At 44.4% G+C, this 18681-nt stretch overlaps 1 protein-coding gene across 10 annotated transcripts in view; it reads left to right on the forward strand.

Moving 5' to 3' along the window:
* Positions 1-18681, forward strand: part of SRGAP2 (SLIT-ROBO Rho GTPase activating protein 2) — a 259458-nt gene that overhangs the window by 168334 nt on the left and 72443 nt on the right. For all 10 annotated transcript variants that reach the window (XM_069074711.1, XM_069074709.1, XM_069074706.1 and 7 more), the window contains exons 5-7: positions 1720-1782; positions 10578-10793; positions 11652-11780. In XM_069074711.1, coding sequence (XP_068930812.1) covers positions 1720-1782; positions 10578-10793; positions 11652-11780 — 408 coding nt within the window. The remainder of the gene's footprint in view (positions 1-1719; positions 1783-10577; positions 10794-11651; positions 11781-18681) is intronic.

Consider the following 18681-nt stretch of genomic DNA (forward strand, 5'->3'; position numbering starts at 1 on the left):
TGTGTGTGTGTGTGTGTGTGTGTGTGTGTGTGTGTGTGTGTGTGTGTTTTAAAGAAAAGAAGAAGCTGGCAGAACAGATACATTGAGGACTTTTCCCTTCACTGGACCTATTAATACATTGCCAACCTGTCTCTAGCTAGCGGTGGAAACTGACATAGATGACTAATGGCTTACAAGGCCTTTTCTTTTTCTTTTTTAAGAAGACACTATAGCCAGATAGCACCAGCCCCTGGAGAAATTCAGCAAATAGTTGTATATGATCTGCAATTCAGGAAAGCTTGAGAGTTTGGCATGGTCATTAATAAGGGTGAAAAAATCTGATCAATACAAAATACACTTTCATTCATCTGTATCACCCAGGGATCCCCACTGTTTCTGTAGTGAGTAGATGCCTGGATGACCTTCAGCAAGGCGCTTAAGCTCCCTAGGCTTCCATCTTCCCTCTTCTGAACCATGAAAGGCTTCAGTTACACAATCTAGGTCCCTGCCAGCTCTGAATGATTTGTACTATCCCTCGGGATCAAACATGGTACATGTTGGGGAAATGTATGTATGTGGGTAGGTGCAGGGGGAGGTGTCCTGAGAAACTATGGGTAGGGAGAGTGGTGCTATCCATGAACCAGAGAGAAGGGTACATTATATTTCAAGTCAGACAGATAGATGGCATAGTGCATAGAGTGTTAAATATGGAATCAGGAAGACCCAAATTCAGATCCTGCTGCAGACACTAGCTGTGTGGCCCCTGAGCAAGTTAGTCTATAAAGTAATGATAATAATAGCACCTACTTCACAGGATTGTTAGGAGAATCAAGTGAGATTTCATTCATATACATATGTATATATTTACACACATGCATATGTATGTATATATATATATATACACAGATATATAAAAATATGTGCTTTGCAAACCTTAAGAGTGATCTATAAATGCTAGCCGTTATTATTACTACTCTTCAGTGAAAAGACATTGGAAAGAACTGTGCAGGGATATGGTCATAGGGCTTATGACCTGCCCTAGGCCATGAGCAATATATGGGAACTCACCAGCCAGTATAGTCTAACATGAGCCCATGTGCCAGTCATTTCTTTTTGAGATCTCCCTATTGGCGTAGTCTGATACTGAGAACTGAGCTGAAACCAAGCAGACAGACGTGGCCCCATTTCCCCAGGACTCTTCCTAGCTGGTTTGAGGTGCTCAGAAGCCCTTTGTGAAGAGGGATTGTTTTGTTTTGGGATCATGCTGTCTGGTGTGTTCCCTGCCACTTAGTAAATGTTTTAAATGGATCAATTGGTTGACAGGTCCGTTGGAAATCCTCATGTGTTTATACATTCCTTAGAGTCCACTTCTATCCCACTTCTCTCACAAGACCTCTTGGATGCTCCCCAGTGTAGGACAGGGAAAGGAGTTCCTGAGCAGGATCTGGCTCTCAGCCTAGCTCCCCAGGGACCAGCTGAAAAATCAGAGACTGTAACCCATTTCCCCTCCACTCTTATCACCTCTGCTCTGCTCTGGATAAGGGCGCATTTCATTTTATTAAAACTCCTTGAGTAATCTGACCATAATTGGGTCTGATCGGAGCGGTTATCTGATTTGCTAGGTTAAATAATGGGCCTTAATTGAGTCTGTGTTATTTGTAGAGCCTGCCTCGCTCTTCCTTTTGTTTCCAGCCCCTACCCCCCACTTCCCAATTAACCTGAGTTTTTCTTTCTTTGCAGAGCAAAGAAGTCGGCCAGCAGCTCCAGGATGATTTGATGAAGGTCTTGAACGAGCTGTATTCGGTAAATCCAATGGGTTTCTTGGCCCTTTTTCAAGCAGAAGGAAGCAGTCTCTGGCAGCCTGCTGCTGCAGTCATGTCTCAGCCTAAGAACTGATTGTGGCCTCAGGGGTTGGGGTTGAGGACATAGTATATTCCCCCATTGGGCATATACTATGCCACCCTTGATTGAGCAACAGATCACCTCCTAATCCACCTCCCCACCTTCATCCCAAGATCCCTTAGCCACAGTCAGTCCTGGCAATGGCTCCATTTGGGGCGAGGGAGGTAGGAGGATGGTTTTTAGAGTCAAACTGGTACCTCCAGAACCCAGGAGATAACAATACATCCCCGTGACAATTGACCCTGTTCACAGCAAACTAGATTGCCTGGGCTTAATGGGATGCAACCCAAGCTGCCTTGCAGCATTATCATGTTCTGGTTGGGGAGCTTCATTGCAAGATCTCAAGTGGAACTGCAAGTTTGAGACCAGGCAGGCGAAGACCCTGGTCATTCCTTAATTTGAGAGGCCAGTTACAGAGAGCTTTGCGTGCTCAAGGCTGGAGTCTCAGTGAAGAGACCTATTGCCAGCCAGGAAAAGAGAAGATATTATGTTCTGAAGTGATGTCTCCTTCAGCTGTGTGATGCCTGTTGCTAATACATGTTCCTGCATGCCCAGGGAGGTTGTGTCTCTGTGTATGCATGTGCGTGTGCGTGTGTATGTGTGTGTCTCCTCCCAAGCTGTGTTTCATTAATTATTGTTTTAACGTCATTGTTTAATTATTGTAACATACACACACACCCCAGAACCAAGGAAATCACTGTTGTTGTGCAGACAACATCTTAATTGCAGGGCAAGTTCCTGGATCCTGAGCATGGCTCTTTTCCAGAGATCCCTTCTTCAGACAGACTATGCCCATACTCTGAGTCAGTCCTTGAGGTTACCCCATCCTGATTTGGGAGGGGATTGGTTTTCCAGATTTACTTGTTTATTTGTTATGCTTTCTTTATCCTCCATAGAAAACACAAGGGAAACATGAATAGCTGCATCTGGGTTCAGAATGCCTTGCTTGGTCATGGGCATTTAATAAGTGTTTGTTGAATTGGATATGTTGAATCAGGATTCTATTTTCTTCATCTAAGAACATAGGTGTGGGCTCTGAGGCTCTTATGATGGATGGTGACTGCTCAGCCAGGAAATATGGTAATGTAGTCAGCAGATGTAGCCCCATTGCTGTTCCTTGGGCTTTGGATTCTTTCCCTACTTAATGCTGTGTGGACTCAGCTGCTTGGAAGCCCAGCAGATAGAGAAAGTCTCCTTGGATTATAGGTTTAGATGCTGAGTCCTCTTTCTTCTCGACTAAAATTAAGGCTAGTGTTTGTTTTTTTGGCTTTTTGCTTCTTGTTTCTTTTGTTGTTGTCGTTGTTGTTTTGTTTTGTTTTTAAATAGAAGCATGCTGATGTGAACCATTTTCAGACTGGATGAATTTCCTGGACCTTTTGTCTGTTCAGCTCTTTCCTTCTGCCTTTATTTTTAGAGTGTCTTCTAGGCACTAAGAAGAACTATTACTCCATCCTCCTAGCAAAGTACTTGCCAAGATAGAAAACAGTACATTTCTCAGTAGCTGATTCCTTTAAAAAAATTATTTAAAATATCTTTGTTTAGCAACCCTGGGAATCTCCTGACTTGCCACTCACTCCAGGCAGGGGCGCTTGGATGGCTGGTTTTCATTTCAGGATGCCAACTCAGGGCTGGTAGGGCAGACAGTGGAGGAAAAAGTGCATCCAAACTCTGCTGACCTTGCCGAGGTGCCCTTCCCGCCAGGTCCATGACTTCTAATGGGAGATGATGAAGAAACTTGTTTAAGTTGGGATTTTCTTTTGGCAGGAGGCGGGGGAAAGGGCGTGAGTGGAATTTGAGCTGAAGTGAGGAGAAGCCTGGGTTTTGCCACTTTGGTTTAGGGAGAAACTTTCTGGCCTCTTGCTCTTCTGTCTCTTTTCTCTCCAGCCTTAGCCAGCTGTTTTGTTGGCTGCTGGGAAGACCAGATGTTTTTGTGCAAATTATGGAGGCCAGCCACTCATCCTAAAAATGAGAGCCGGTTGGGTGTAGTGCTCTCCTGAACCAGATGCAGATTATTCTAGCCTTCTTTAGGCCAAAATCAGAAATTTCCCTAAAAGCTAGCTGAGGAGCCCATGACCTTTCCTGAGAGATTGAGTTATCGGATGAATTGAACACCTGATAGGACCTGGAAGACCTGAATTCTAGCCTTGTCATTACACTCTAGCTGTGTTGAGTAGCCCTAGGAGAGCCCCCTAAGGCCCCAGGCATCACTTTTTCCAGCTGGATAATGAGAGGACTAGGGGGGAACACTCAGCCTTCCTTAAGAATCTGAACTAATGAATGGCATCGTTCTTTAGAAATTTTAAAGAAAAGAAGTTTATTTTCTCCTGAGGATAGAAATGGGTTTGGGACTAGCTCTTCCCAGCCATATGAGATAATAATTGTCTAAAGTTGAGAAGCTGGGATTCCAGCCATGTAGCAGTCACATCCCCTCAGAGGATAAGCAAGGAAAGCAGAGCTGAAGGTTCCATGGGAGGAGTGCCCCTCCTTATTCTTTTTCGAGAAAGGGAGGGGGAGGTACTGAGGTCTCAAATTTCAGTGGCAGTCCTAGCCAAAGGACTTAGTTTGTAGGGATAGATGGTGGAAAAATAAAAACTGCAAAGAGTAATTACTGGCCTGGGCATCCAGAGACCTGGGCTCTAATCCTGGCACAATTGGGTTGGTCAGGTCTCCTTTCTGGGCCTCCATTTCCCCATGTGGAAGAACCAGACATTTCTGAGGTCCCGTTTGGTTCTTACAGCCTCAGATACTCTGATTGAAGAAATCTAGTTCATCTTAGAGTTCATGGCTGCTACTTATAAATTGGGCTTCTCCTTGAAGGAGGTCCTTGTTTGGTAGTGGTACCCATGGCCTGGGAATTAAAATATCTGTGTGCACAGTGATGTGAGGAGAAGAGACCAGAACTTTTTAATTCCCAAGGAGAGATACTGGGGTTGGAGGCACTGACTTTAGAACACCCCACTTTGTGTGTCTGGATTTTGCTCTGAGCTTCTCTCTCTATGGACAAAGGAATGCTGCCTGTAGATGCAATATTTGGTGTCAGAGGCTACCTTCCAAGCACTGCTGTTTTAAGCCACCCTGGAGAATTTTTCTCTACATACCTTTTCCTCCAAATGAACTGACCAGTCCTTATACTTTGGCATAAGTGGTTTTCATTTTTGGAGTGATTTTCCAAGAATGCCTTTGAAGTGAAAGACCCTTGCTCCCTTGGGGAGACCCCAGTCACCATGCTGATGGGCAGATCTTTAAAATCGAGCTGCCAGGCAAGTCCCCTAAAGTTCCTTAGCTTGAGAGATTGAATACCAGAATTGTTGTTTGAGTTTAAGGATCTATGAAGAGAAGTTCTTGGAGTTGAAAAAGAAAGAGATGGTGGAGAGATGGCTGCCATGTTGGCCAGGCCTGTTGTTGCACTAGGGGGAAAGAGTGAGGTGGGGGGGTGATGTTTGTGTTTCTCTTAACTGTGTTGAATTAGACCCACCTGCCTTAGAGTAGTATCTCTGTTTGTAGAGCTATTGGTATCCATTCTTGGCTTTCATCTCCCAAGGCAGGGATCCTTTAGCAGCAGGCCCACCATCCTCCCAAGAAAGGAAACTGGCTACCAAGGCAGGTTGGCACCTTCTCTGTGACCAGGGCATTGGGAGGTTAATGGACTTGCCCAGTCTCATAGCCAGGACATGTCAGAGGCAGGACTCAAGCCCAAATCTTTCTGGTTTGGGTCTCTAACCACTAATCCATGCTGCTTCCTACCCTCACACCCCATTCCCTTTCCTTTCAGTTTTGTAGTTAATTATCTATGTACTCGCTTCCTTTAAGTCAATGTAAGAATTCTTAATAGACCAGGAGACGCTGTTGAGTTTCTGTCTTCATAGAAACCTCAGTCAGTCCTTACAGATGTCTGGATTGATTCATCTGGGGGAGCTGTGCATCTAGGCCTGTCATGGCCTCTGCCATGGCCTCCCAATGGAGCCAAGTCCCTGATCTTCTCTCAAGTCTGGTTTCATGGAGTATTCAGGGAGGGTAGGGGTTCCTGCTGACCTCTGAGTCTCAGTCACTGACTTACTACAAGGCCACCTCACCTTTCTAGGCCTTTCTTCCTTCTTCAGTTCAGGCTCACAAGCATTTCTTAAGGATCTGTATCTGTGCCAGCCACTACGGTAGGCACTGGAGATACAGACAGTAAAAATTGCAATTACATTTATTTGGTACTTTAAGTTTGCAAAGTTTTTTAACAAGTATCTCATTTTATCTTCATAACAGCCCTGGGAGGTCGGTGCTTTTATCCTCATTTCACAGAAGGGGAAGCTGAGACAGACAGGGCTTAAGTGACTTGCCCAGGATTACAGAGCTAGTGATTACTGAGTCTGGATTTGAACTCAGCTCTTCCTGACTCCAGGCCCACTACACCACCCATATAGCCCTATGAATGAAACATTCATGAATTATTATCTGCAAGGATCTCACATTCTCCTGATGGGAAATAATATGTACACAGATAAGTAAACACAGAATGCGTGTACAATAAATACAGATGAATTAGGCTGCAGAGTAGATAGAGAGCCAGCCTCAGAGCAAGGAAGACCTGGGTTCAAGTCCCTCCTCTGACAAAACCTGGCGCTGTGACCCTGGGCCCTCCTCTGTGCTCTGGGCAGCTCTCCATGTTGCAGAGGTGTAGACCTGTATTTGTAGGAGTTTCTGCACCTGGAAGTTCCCCACACCATTGACATCCCAGGTCTTATGCAACTCTCCTCATCCCTAGCTTGGAGTGGGGGAGACTAGCAAGTGGGAAAAGGTAGGAGGAGGCTTGTGGAGGAGGGGGCCCTGGATCTGGGAGGCAAGGAGGGGGTGGGGGCTTTCTGACAGGCAGAGGGAAGGAGGGAGAGAGTTCCAGACTGAGGGCAGAGACTGTCAGCAAGTCAGGAAAGCCCTTGCAGCCAGAGCCCAGAGGGTCTGTGTCAGGTGCAGTTGTGCAGGATCCAGATCCTACCACATGGGCTCAGGTTACTGTCTCAGTTTCCACATCTGTGAAATGGCCCATGCTACGGGCGTGAGGAGGGGGTGGCTTGGACTCCGAGGTCTCTACCACCTTGGGTTCTGTGATCTCACGATCCTCTGAATCCTGGGTACCCTTGACTTTCTACAGCCAGTCTGATAATGCCTCTCTCCTTGTGAGTCTCAGAGGGCTATATAAATTATTCAAAAAGTCTTTTTAATACTGCTGTGCTCTCTGGTATTTAAATATAGCTTCTTCTGTAACAGAGCCGACTGTCTCTACTGCTTCATGAGCAAAGAATAGCTCATGCACTTAAGGAAAATGGTGCAAAAGTTCAGAATAAGGTGAAACCAACATTAGAACATCATGCCTCAGAGATGAGATATAAACTGAACCAGGCCTCATCTCGGCGGCCTTGCAGGCCCCAGATGTCCTCTGGCGAGTTTATTCTGTTCTCTAGACCATGGGAAGCACCAAGATGCCTGCTCATTCAAGCCCCAGATGAGCCTTTTCTGGGGCCCCCCAGTGCTTCCTGGCCAGTGTGTCTTTCTGTTCCAGATTCCCGGTGGTTTTCACTCTCTTCCTGGTCATCGATGCACAGCGAGGTCTGCCAGAACGTGCGCAGGCACCGTCCTCACCTCTGACACAGACATTGAGCAGCTCACCTGGCTCTCCTCTGACATGGACCTTGATTCCCCTCCTTCTCCCCATTACACCTCCCCTGCTTGATGTTCTTAGAATCTCTCCTTTCTTCTCTTTTCTCCCTCTATGTTCTCTGCCATAGTCAGACCCCATCAGATTACAGATTTACCATTCCTCCCCCAGTAATTCCTGCGTGTGAGTCCTCCAACAACTCTGGCTTCCAAGAAGAAGGAAGCTACAGAGGCAGTGTAGGGTAATGGGAAGAGAGCCATACTCAGAAATATTCTGGTCAGTGTTTAACAGCCAGCTTGGGAGAAAAGGGAGAACTGCACACAGTACACATTTTAAGTTTAATCATTTTTATTAACATTTTCTCCACTACTTTCTTAAATCTAGACATTTAACGAAACGATCAAGCCCTGTTTTGTAGGTTAATGCTTACATAAAAACTTACTTACTCTGAGGTGTGATGCTTACACAAAAAATTTAATAATCAGCTCCCTTTGGTTCAAGCAGACTCCACCCCTGAATGCCCCAGACTTGAAATCATAAGATCTGGCAAAATGGTCTCCAGGGTCCTTTCCAGCTTTTAAGACTATAAAAAAATAGTTCTAGCCCAAGATGCACCAGTGGTCAAGGAAGTGACCTTTAACCTCTCCATTTCCTCAACTGCAAATGCTACATGGTCCCTGAGGTTCTTTCTGACTTTAACAAGTTATGAGTCTAAATTGTGACTGTCTGGAAACAGGAAGTCCCAGAAGGGAAGAGCCTCTGTGTGGCTCTAGGTAGCAGTATGTTTGGGAGGATATGAAATCAGCACTAAGCCTAGGCCTCCAGGCTTCCTAGTGTCTTTGAAAAGGAGAAGGGTGTGGCCTTCACAGCCCTGGACAGTTGCCATGATGCGAAGTTGTGTCCCTTCTCCTTCCCCCCCCCCCCCGCCTCCTCCAAGCTGCAATCCCAATTGTCTATAACATGGTTCTTATTGTCTGGTATGCCAGATGGGCCTTAGGCTTAACAGGGGTGACTTCTCTGGGACAGGCTGCGCACTCCCAGCCATGGCACTTAGGTGTGTGGGAAAGAGTCCTGGGCCTGGGTGGGAGTCCTAATTCTGTGGTTGATGGACCACTTGGCCTCTCCATCTTCGGGTGTTGACTGGATGGGCTGTAGGGCCACATCCTGTGGTCCTTTGCCTCTTAATATTTCTCATGTGAAATTTCTCATGTCAAATCCCAGTCCTTCTCCCTAAGAAAGAAGAAGGCCCGCCAGTGGTCGGGGCAGGGTAACAGTCCCCAGATCAAGGTCATGGTAAAAATAGATTCAGAGGCTCCTGACTCCGGGATAGAAGAGGAGTGAGGTAATCTGTCAAGCCTGTTGGTGCTGTTATTGGTTATGAAGCCTAGGATCCCATTACTCCGGGAGATGACTTGATTCTCCAACAGATAATTGTGATAATAAGAATATTATATATATATATATATATATATATAATATAGATAGATAATAATAATAATTTAGTTAACTAAAAGGTTCTGATTCATTCAGGTTAGTTATTAATCATGTGTATACATTTATTCATTGATAATGTTAAGTTAAATTTTTTTTCAGTTTTCCATTTTTTCTCCCTTCCCTTTCTCCACCATTGAAAACAAAAGCAAAAACGAAACCCGTATAATAAATGTGCAGGATCAAGCAAAACAAATTCCCACATTGTCCATGTCCACAAAATGTCTGTCTCAAATCTAGCCCCATCACTCCTTTGTCAGGAGGGGGCATCATGTTTCATCATCAGTCCTCTGGCATCCTGATGGGTCCCTGCATTGATCAGAGTTCTGAAGTCTGGCTCAGTCTTTTGTTTTGACAGTGTTGTTCTTCCTGTATGAATTCTCCTCCTGGCTCTAGTGGCTTCCCTCTGAATCAGGCCCTACAAGTCTTCCTACTGAACCACTCCTGTCATCCATTGACACTATATTTACACAGGGTTTCCATTGCTACCCCCAATTATGTACCCTTGCCAAGGCTTATATGTAATAGTAGTAATAATAATGACAGCCTTCATTTATATGGTGCTCTGTGCCATGCTCTGTGCCAGGTGCCTTACAATCATTGTCTCATTCAATCCTCATAACACCCTGGGAGGGAGGTGTTATGATTATCCTCATTTTACAGATGAGGAAGCCAAGGCAAACAGAAGTTAAGTGACTTGCCCAAGGTCACTCAGTAATTTTCTGAGGCTGGATTTGAACAGAAGTCTTCCTGACTCCAGGTCCAATTCCAGCTCTCTACCCACTCTGCTACCAGGCAAGAGGTAGAAGTGGCTGAGGCTAGATTTGAACTCCCAGTGATCAATATAGTGCCTGGCACATAACAGGTATTTAATACATGTTGATTGATTGACTCCAGGCCAAGCACTCTATCCATTGTGCCACCTAGCTGCCCAGTATCAGAGGCCAAAAGGAAGCCAGTCATCAAAATGAAAATAATTTTGATAAATTCTGTGAAGGTTACCACTCTAAACAAAATGAATGAATGAATAAATAAATAAATCAGCTCAAGGTAAATTCCCTTGGTGCTATTTAAATCCAAGCTGAAGTTTTTGGTCCCTCAGGCTGCTGCCATTTCCTCTCCCTTCTTCCCTATTCCTCAACTGGCATAGCTGCCCTGCAGCTATGTGCTAGAGAGGAGCCTGCCTTTTGTGGACTTGCTGCTCCACATTGGAAGGCTTTCCTATTGCACTCATCTGTACTCTGCTGGCTATTATGAAGATACAAATGGATGATAAGTGCATTGCCAAGATAAGGAGTAACATCTACAAATGATAATAAATAGTGATAAATAATAAATGAAGATCATGAATAGTCATTGCTGTAATAAGACATATGGGCCAGGTTCAAATGGTGCTTGTGTTTGCTCCAGAGTGGTCTTCAGTGGATGTATGAACATGTACTAAGCTCAGCCCCACTGACTGGGATGTGGCCAGGGGTGTTGCTCGGGGTGGAAGGGGACTGAGCTGAGCCATAGTTTGTCATTGACCTTCTCCTGGCCTTGACCGTTGGTGGTTGCCTTGCAGGTAATGAAGACGTATCACATGTACAATGCCGACAGCATCAGTGCCCAGAGTAAACTGAAGGAGGCCGAAAAGCAGGAAGAGAAACAGATTGGCAAATCAGTGAAGCAGGAAGACCGTCAAACACCTCGATCGCCAGACTCCACCTCCAACGTTCGCATTGAGGAGAAGCATGTCCGCAGGAGCTCAGTAAAGAAAATTGAGAAGATGAAGGAGAAGGTGTGTGTGCTCATCGGGGCCCAGCAAGTGATCAGGGGGTTGGTGGATAATGACCAAGCTGGACTCCTTGCTGTTGTATGCCCCCCTCCGCCCCTCAGTTGAAATGTTAATTATTTAGCTAGTAATTGTGAGACTTTTTCCTGGCCTTGTCCTGATCCTCTCACCAGCCAGGTCCGCCACCACCACCTTCCTCACTGTTGAAGCAGTCTTGTGAATATTGACTAGCCCAGGTGAGGTACTTGATGGTTGAATGGGGAATGTTGAAGAATGGGGCCTTTGCTTGCTTTATTTTTCATTCACTAGAAGTATTTTAAGGCTAATAAAATGGTATCTCTTTGCTAAGCTGTCCAGAGAATAGCAAAGCCTTCCCCAGAGTCATAAGGTTACCACTTTGCCTGGCTTTGATGTCTCCTCCCTGGCCTGCCATGGGGGCAACAGCTGTCACCTCTCTGACTCCTGCAAACACAGCCAGATCTTCTAGCAATCAGGTTAAGATGCCCAAGGGGTCAGAACACCTGGAGCTTGCCTGCTGGGAGCATAAGGGTGGTGTAGGAGGTGGAGAAGGACCAGCAGAGTGTTAACTCTTGCAAGGTAGAGGAATTATGTTTTCAGGTAGAGCCCAAAGGGGACACATGTCTAAGATGGGAGCCTCATTAACCTTCCCAGAGTGATCTACATTATGCCCTTGAATTTTCATTAAGTAGAATTAGAACCCAATTTAAGGTAGTATCGCATTGGGAGTAGCAGCTTAATTGTGCCTGCTTCCTGAATGTACTGTTCCTTTCATCTCTCAGAGAACACACTCTCCTTTTTTAAAATAATTTTTTTTAAAGTCTGAACTTCTGTTCCCTTTCTCAGCGCCAAGCCAAGTACACAGAGAATAAGCTGAAGGCCATTAAAGCCCGGAATGAGTACTTGCTGGCTCTGGAGGCGACCAATGCATCTGTCTTCAAGTACTACATCCATGACCTCTCTGACCTCATTGATGTAAGTGTCCAAAGCTGGGGCTCCCACAGGCTACCTCACTGCCATTGGGCAGAGACTCACTGGGGCCCATCCCTTGCCCTTCTGTCCCTCAAAAAAGCAGCACATGGGATTAATGAGCAAGTGCTAAAAAGATAGTAATATTGTACCTTGTATTTGGATTGTATGTGTGTGCTTGTGCGTGTTGTGTGTGTGTGGGGGGGAGTAGCACCTTGAGGGGGTGCACAGCATTCTACATATATTATTTCATTTGAGCCTCACAACTGCAGGAGGTAGGTTCTGTTATTATCACCTTTTTACAGATGAGGAAACTGGGGCAAACAGAAGTTGTGTCTTGCCCAGGGTTGAGTGTAGGCAGGAACCAGACTCCCAAGCCCAGTGTTGTATCCCTGCACAGTGTCACTACACTGTCACGTTCGATCCCATCACGTTGTTCGATCCTTACAAAAGCCATGTGAAGGAGATGGGCACCTATTAGCCCCATTTTACAGAGAGGAGATTGATCCACAGTGTGGTCCATTGGCTTGCTTGAGCTCATACAGCAAGTGAGGGACAGAATCTGAGTGTCTTGAGCCCTGATCCTGTGCCCTTCATTAGGATGTGGCACAGGAGGAAAGGATGACGCCCACATGACTGGGCTGGCCAGGGCACAGAGTGTCCTACGAACAAGGCAGACTAGACAGACTAGACATGTTGTTAGATGTTCTCTTACAACTTAACTAGCCAGGAGAGAGATAAAGCACACCCAGAAAGTGGTACTTTGGAAAAGGAGAAACTTGCTTATTACCGAGACAGGCTGAGCTCAGAATGCAGGCCTTATAAGTGCAAAGTCCCTTACCTGGTTAGGTCAGTGGCACAGTGGAGAGAGTGCTGGACCTGGAGTCAGGAAGACCTGAGTTCAAGTCCCACCTCAGACACTTACTACCTATGTGACCTTGGGCAAGTCACCTACCTCTGCTTCAGTTTCCTCAACTGTAAATGGAGATAAGAATAGCACCTACTTCCCAGGGTTGTTCTAAAGCACTTAGCATGATACCTGGCGCATAGTAGGCACCTGTCATAAATGTTTGTTTCTTTCCCTGGGCAAGTCACTTTATTCCTTTGAGCCTCAATTTAAAAAAAAATAATAATTATCTGATTTCCACTTGAGCCTTTATTTTGAGAGTGAAAGGCAATCTAGGTGAGAAGAGAAAAACTGAGGCTCAGTGATGGTATATATGGGTGAAAATAAAGGAAATGAGTCATAGGGAGAGAAGCAGAAAGCCAAGGAGTTTGGGGGGAGGTGTCTGAGGGGAGCAAAGTCAGAGCTGCCCCAGCCTGCCTGCCCCACCCCCACTCCTCAGGCAGTCCCTTTAGAGGACTGGGTTTCATCCCCTGCTGGGAAGTGTGGAGTCCTCCATGCCGTTCAGGCACCTCTTTGTCTGGTGATACCAATCTGAGTGCCATTCTTTCACCAAGGTTAAAACGAAAATCAAGATTCTTTCTCTACCCTCTGGGGAAGCTTGTACTCTGTGTTAGCAGTGAGGAGTGTTCTTTGCATGAGGGTCAGAATTAGTTCTCCTTCTCTCTGCTCTGACATTCCCTTACCTACTCAGTGCAAAGTCTTCTCCCATTGATTGGTAGGGTGTGCACTCCTTTCACCTCTAGGCTCCAGGCATGCTTCCCAACCAAATTCACAAAACTGTCAGGTTGGTTCCTTAGGGCTGGGTACTGAGCAACCAGTGAGGAACCCCCTCTAGGCCTGTCAAAGGCCTTGGCATCCACAGACCTTCTCACTACAAGGGGAAAACTCATCTCAACAAAGAATAGATTTCAGAGGCCTTTCCAAGAGCAAACGATTTGGCAGCTGATCCTCCTAATCATTTTTTTAAAAAGCATTTATTAAGTGCCTGATTGCACAGGAGGGTTGTTCTAGGTGATGTATGAGAGAATTTTATAAACCTAATATGCTTTCTCTCAACATTCTCAACTCTGACAGTGCTGAGCATGTTGTATTAGTCATGCTTCTGGTTGTAGCCCAAGACAGGGCACTTTATAGGATGCTCTGATCTCCCTGACTTCCTTTTTTTTTTTGTTCCAGTGGGCAAGAGCAGCCTGGTACAGGTCTCAAGTGGACCGATAAACTCTTAGTGACAAAGATGTTTGACTGTACTTCTCTTGGCTTTGTTCTTACGGGGTGGGTACTGATGGTCCTTGCATGAGAAGGTAGCTCTGAAGAGGCCAGAAATGCTGCTGTCTTCATCCCAACTGTGGGGGATATTGACTTTGGGACATGGGACGAGTCACGTTTCTATCCATTGCCATCTGTGACATGCATACTATCCTACACACTTTTCCAGGGTGTTGGAGCTTGAAGGGAGTGTGAAGCAGTTATTTTTGTCAGTGCTATGTACATTGCCACGAGACTCCTTCCTCCCCATCTTATAATACTGTGAAAGATTGAAACCCAGATTGTCAGAATCCATGTGAAGCATCTGACACAGTCAAGGAAATCCTTGATTATAGGCCAAAAAGACATTCTGAACTCCCTTAGCAGTGTCTGAAGGCTGTCACCTCACTGGAATGTCATTTCTTCTCCCCCATGCTCCTGTGGCTCTCCTCAACTCAGCAGATGGATGAATGAAGAACAGGGCATTGTCCCCACATTAATAGCTTGAGTGTTCCAAGTAGAGCTTGAGAGTCTGAGAGTTCTGTGGGCCAGAGGCCAGCCTCAGGCTGCAAATATGTATTCTTATGTGCACAGCCTTCAGTTCATTTTAAAAGAACTCTGTAAGAAGTTCTTTTGGAGGAATTCTTTGTCTCTTTCCCACAAATTAAAAGTATATATGGTCAAATACTCATTTCCTACTCCACCCCCTTTAATCTCTCCTGGAGGTTGTGAAAATCTTCCAGTTAACAAAGGGTTAATGAGCCATCAAGTCACTCATGTGGATGAGCTATCATTAGATTTTTATAAAAAATTGATTTCCCCAGAGAGTGTTTCCATCAAACATTTATATAACCCAGAAAGGGCCAGGGGAGCCCAGCACTTTGTAACCAGAATCATTTGGGCAATGAAATTCTCAGAAGCCACTGGAAGCTCTTTTTGTCCCTGGTGGAAGGGAAAGATTTTGCTGTCTCTACTTGACCAACCTTGCCTAGGAAAGGGAATGAAATATTCACATTGTTTACCTAGCCTTGCCAGAAATTGCTTTTTTTCTCCAAGATTCAGCTTCTAGCCCTTACTTCTAGAAGGCATGAGGCAGGCTGGGCCCAGGAACCCTGTTTCCATACCTTTAGATGTCCAAAAGAACACTTCCTGTATAGAGAGAGGCTGGTTCTTTAGTGAAAGGAGACATGAGGGCAGTCTTTCAGATAAGCACAGACAATGTATTACATTTCCAAGATTTATTGTTGCTGGGAGTTTGGTTTGTTTGTTTGTTTTTTTAATCAGCCAATTCACTCTTCAAGAAACACAGTGAGTAAAAAGATCACATTTTATAAGAAAAACATATTTCATATACCAACCTGCATAAATTGTTACCCAGCCTATATCCTGTTACTGAGTCAGCCCATGTCTATTTATAAGGTTGCCTAAGAGGAGGAGTCAGAACTTCTCAAATTCTAATTTTCATCACGATACAATAGAAAATGCTAGTTTTAGAGGCTAAGAACAATTTGAATTCCAGATCTACTTTTTTGAGGTGGGGATTGGAGGCAATCCAGATTAAGTGACTTGCCCAGGGTTGCACAGCTACTAATTGTCTGAGGCCAGATTTGAACTCAAGGCGTTTTGACTCCAGGGCCATTGTTCTGTTCACTACACCACTTAGCTGTCCCCATCCTGCTCGACTTCTTATACCTGTGGGACCTTGGGAAAATGGCTTAACTTTTCTGAGCCTCAGTTTGTCCATCTGTAAAATGAGTATGAGGGGCTTGTGGGACTCAAAGTAGACTAGACTATCTCTGAGTTCCTTTCCAGCTCAAAATTGTCTCATCCTCATCATTAACCGTCTATTATGTGCAGTAAATCTTGAAATGATATGAAGAAGTCAAAGACCATGGGTGTCTGGCCATTAGGAACTTAAATTCTTGTTGGTCAGAGAAGATCCAATCAATTGAAAATTAATGGTTCATGGGGTGGCTAGGTGGCACAGTGAATAGAGCACCAGCCCTGGAGTCAGGAGGACTTGAGTTCAAATCCAGCCTCAGACACTTGACACAAAAACTAGCCGTGTGACCTTGGGCAGGTCACTTAACCCCAATTGCTCTCCAAAAAGCAAAAAAAATTTTAAAAATGAAAATTAATGGTTTAAGACAATGCCTTACACCATTTATATTGCCCTTAGAGATGAGTGAGGTCCTTTTTCTTACAGTCACCCTGTATGTAATATATACTGTAAGTGTTATGAGTATCACTACCTTATGGATGAGGAAACTGAGGCTTAGGTGACTTGGACTTGGTAGCTCAACTAGTAGGTGTTAAAGTCAGGATTCATATCTCGTCCTGGAGATTTTTTCTGCTGTGCTGTGCTCACCCACAGGGTATAGGTTCTGACAAATTAGTGTTTCAAACAGTAAGTATCATGGATATCATTTACATAGATTTTAACAAAGCATTTGATAAAGTCTCTCATACGGTTCTTGTAGAAAAAAAATGGAGAACTATGGGCTAGATGAAAGTTCAATTAGACTGATTCACAGCTAGTTAAGAGATCCCTAAAAGTAGCCATTAATTAGTTCAGTGTCAGCTTGGGTCTCCAGCAGACTAGCCCAGGGAGGAATGCTTGGGCCTGTGCTGCTTAACATTTTTATTCACAATTTAGATAAAGAATAGCATCCTAATCAGATTGGCAGGTGACACAAGGCTCAGGTGAGAACATTAAACTTAATTTAAAAAGAGGAAATTTAGTAAGGATAAATGTAAAGTCTTATATTTGGGTTAAAAAAAAAAGTCAAGGTTGCAAATGCAAGATAGCAGAGGTATGGAGAAATAGCAGTTCATCTGAAAAAGATCCAGGGCTCTCAGTGGACTGCAAGCTCAGTATGAGTCAATAGTATGAGGTACAGCAGTCAAGAAAGTCATAGAGGCATCATGTTCTAGGACTAAAGAGTCCATGGTCCTACTTTCCTCTGCCCCAGTCAGAACACATCGGGAATATTGAGTTCAGTTTTGAGAACTACAGTTGAGGAAGGGCGTTGATAAGCTAGGGAGCTTCCAGAGGAAGGCCACCCGGATGGTGAAGGGTCTCAAGTTCATGCCATATGAAGATAGCTTGAAGAAAAGGGAGATGTTGAGCCTCGATGTGACTGTTCAAACATCTGAAAGACTGTCACCTGGATGTGTAATTCAGTATGTAGTTCATGGTTGAGACAGCTAGATGGTCTAGTGAAAAGAATGCTAGACATGGAATCAGAAAGACCCGAATTCAAATTCTGCCTCAGACACTTACTATCCTCTCTCAACCTTAGTTTCCTCATTTGTAAAATGAGGATAATGATTGCATCTATCTATGTTATCGTGAGGATCAAATGAATAAAGTGTTTTGCCCTGCCCCCTTAAAGCACTATATAAATAAATGCTTAGCTATTGGTCTCTGAGGTCAAAACTAAGACAATTGGTCAAATTTATTAAGAGGCTGATATAAGTTTAATATCTGGGGGGGAAAATAAATTCCTAAGAATTACAACTTGCCTATGATGGCATCCATTCTCTGGGGAGGTAATAGGCTCCTTCTCACCAGAAGTCTGCAAGCGAGGACTGGCCATCTAGCCAGTTAGGATGGAGAGGAGAGTCTCAGTAGTAATGATAGTGTTTATGTAGCACTTCTTGTTTGCAAAGCGATTTACGTGTTTTATCTCATTGGACCCATTGAGTCTTGTTCAAGCATGGGTTGAATTAGGGGGTCCATTGGGTTCCTTCCTACTCTGAGATTCATTGATTGCAGAGTAATGATGAGCTAACATTTATGGAATGATTTAAGGTTTGCGAACTGCATGCAAATGTCTTCTTGTTTGCTTCTCGAAACATCCCTGTAAGGTAGGTGTTATTGTTATGTCCATTTTACAAATGAGGAAACTGAGGCCAAGGAGTTAAATGACTTGTCTAGGATGCAACTAATGTCTGAGGTAGGATTTGAATTCAGGTTTTCGTAACTCCAAATCTAGCACCCTATCTACTGCACCACCTAGCAGTCTCATTGTGAGACTTTGAATGCCAGGCTAAGGAATTTAGATTTTATCCTATAGGCCTTAGAAAACTGGTATGGATTTTTGAATAAGAGAGTAAATTGATTTTTAGAAAGCCTAAAGTGTTTAGAATGCTGATTAAAGCAGGGAACTAAAGGAAAAAAGACCAATTAATAAACTAATGGCATGGATGTAAGGAGCTGCATAGTAAGTTAGATGGTAATGAATTGTCAACTACAGTCAACACACACTTATCAGGCTCCTGTTACACCCATAACACCTGTGTGAGGTCTGGAAATACAAAGATAAAAACTACATACAGTCAAGTAAGAGAGAGAGGGTAAATAACTCAGAGATCAAGTGAAGTGACGCAGATATAGGAAGTATAATAAGCACACAGAAAGAGCCCTAAAAGGATATTATAAACAAGTGAAAGGAAAGGCCTCGCAGGAAGCAAATAATTACTTATGTTGCTGTAGTGCTTAAAGGCATTCTCTCAGTCCTTTGAGGTAGGTATAGATAGAAAAAAAATGTATTAGTGTTTCGCCCTGTATTTTACAATGAGGGGACTGCAGTTCAGTGAATTATAGTGACCCCCCCAAGGCCACACATGAAAAAGCTTCATACAGGAATATGGCTCTGTATCTCCTGATTCCAAGCTAATGTGCTTCCATACCTTCATAGCACATGTGGAAATATCAAGGGAGACCGTCTGAGGTCTGGAGGGTAGCATGTA

This window comes from Petaurus breviceps, unplaced genomic scaffold (genome assembly GCF_028583685.1).
Source record: "Petaurus breviceps papuanus isolate PSGF00001 unplaced genomic scaffold, PetGlider_PUasm1.0 90895, whole genome shotgun sequence".
NCBI lineage: Eukaryota > Metazoa > Chordata > Mammalia > Diprotodontia > Petauridae > Petaurus > Petaurus breviceps.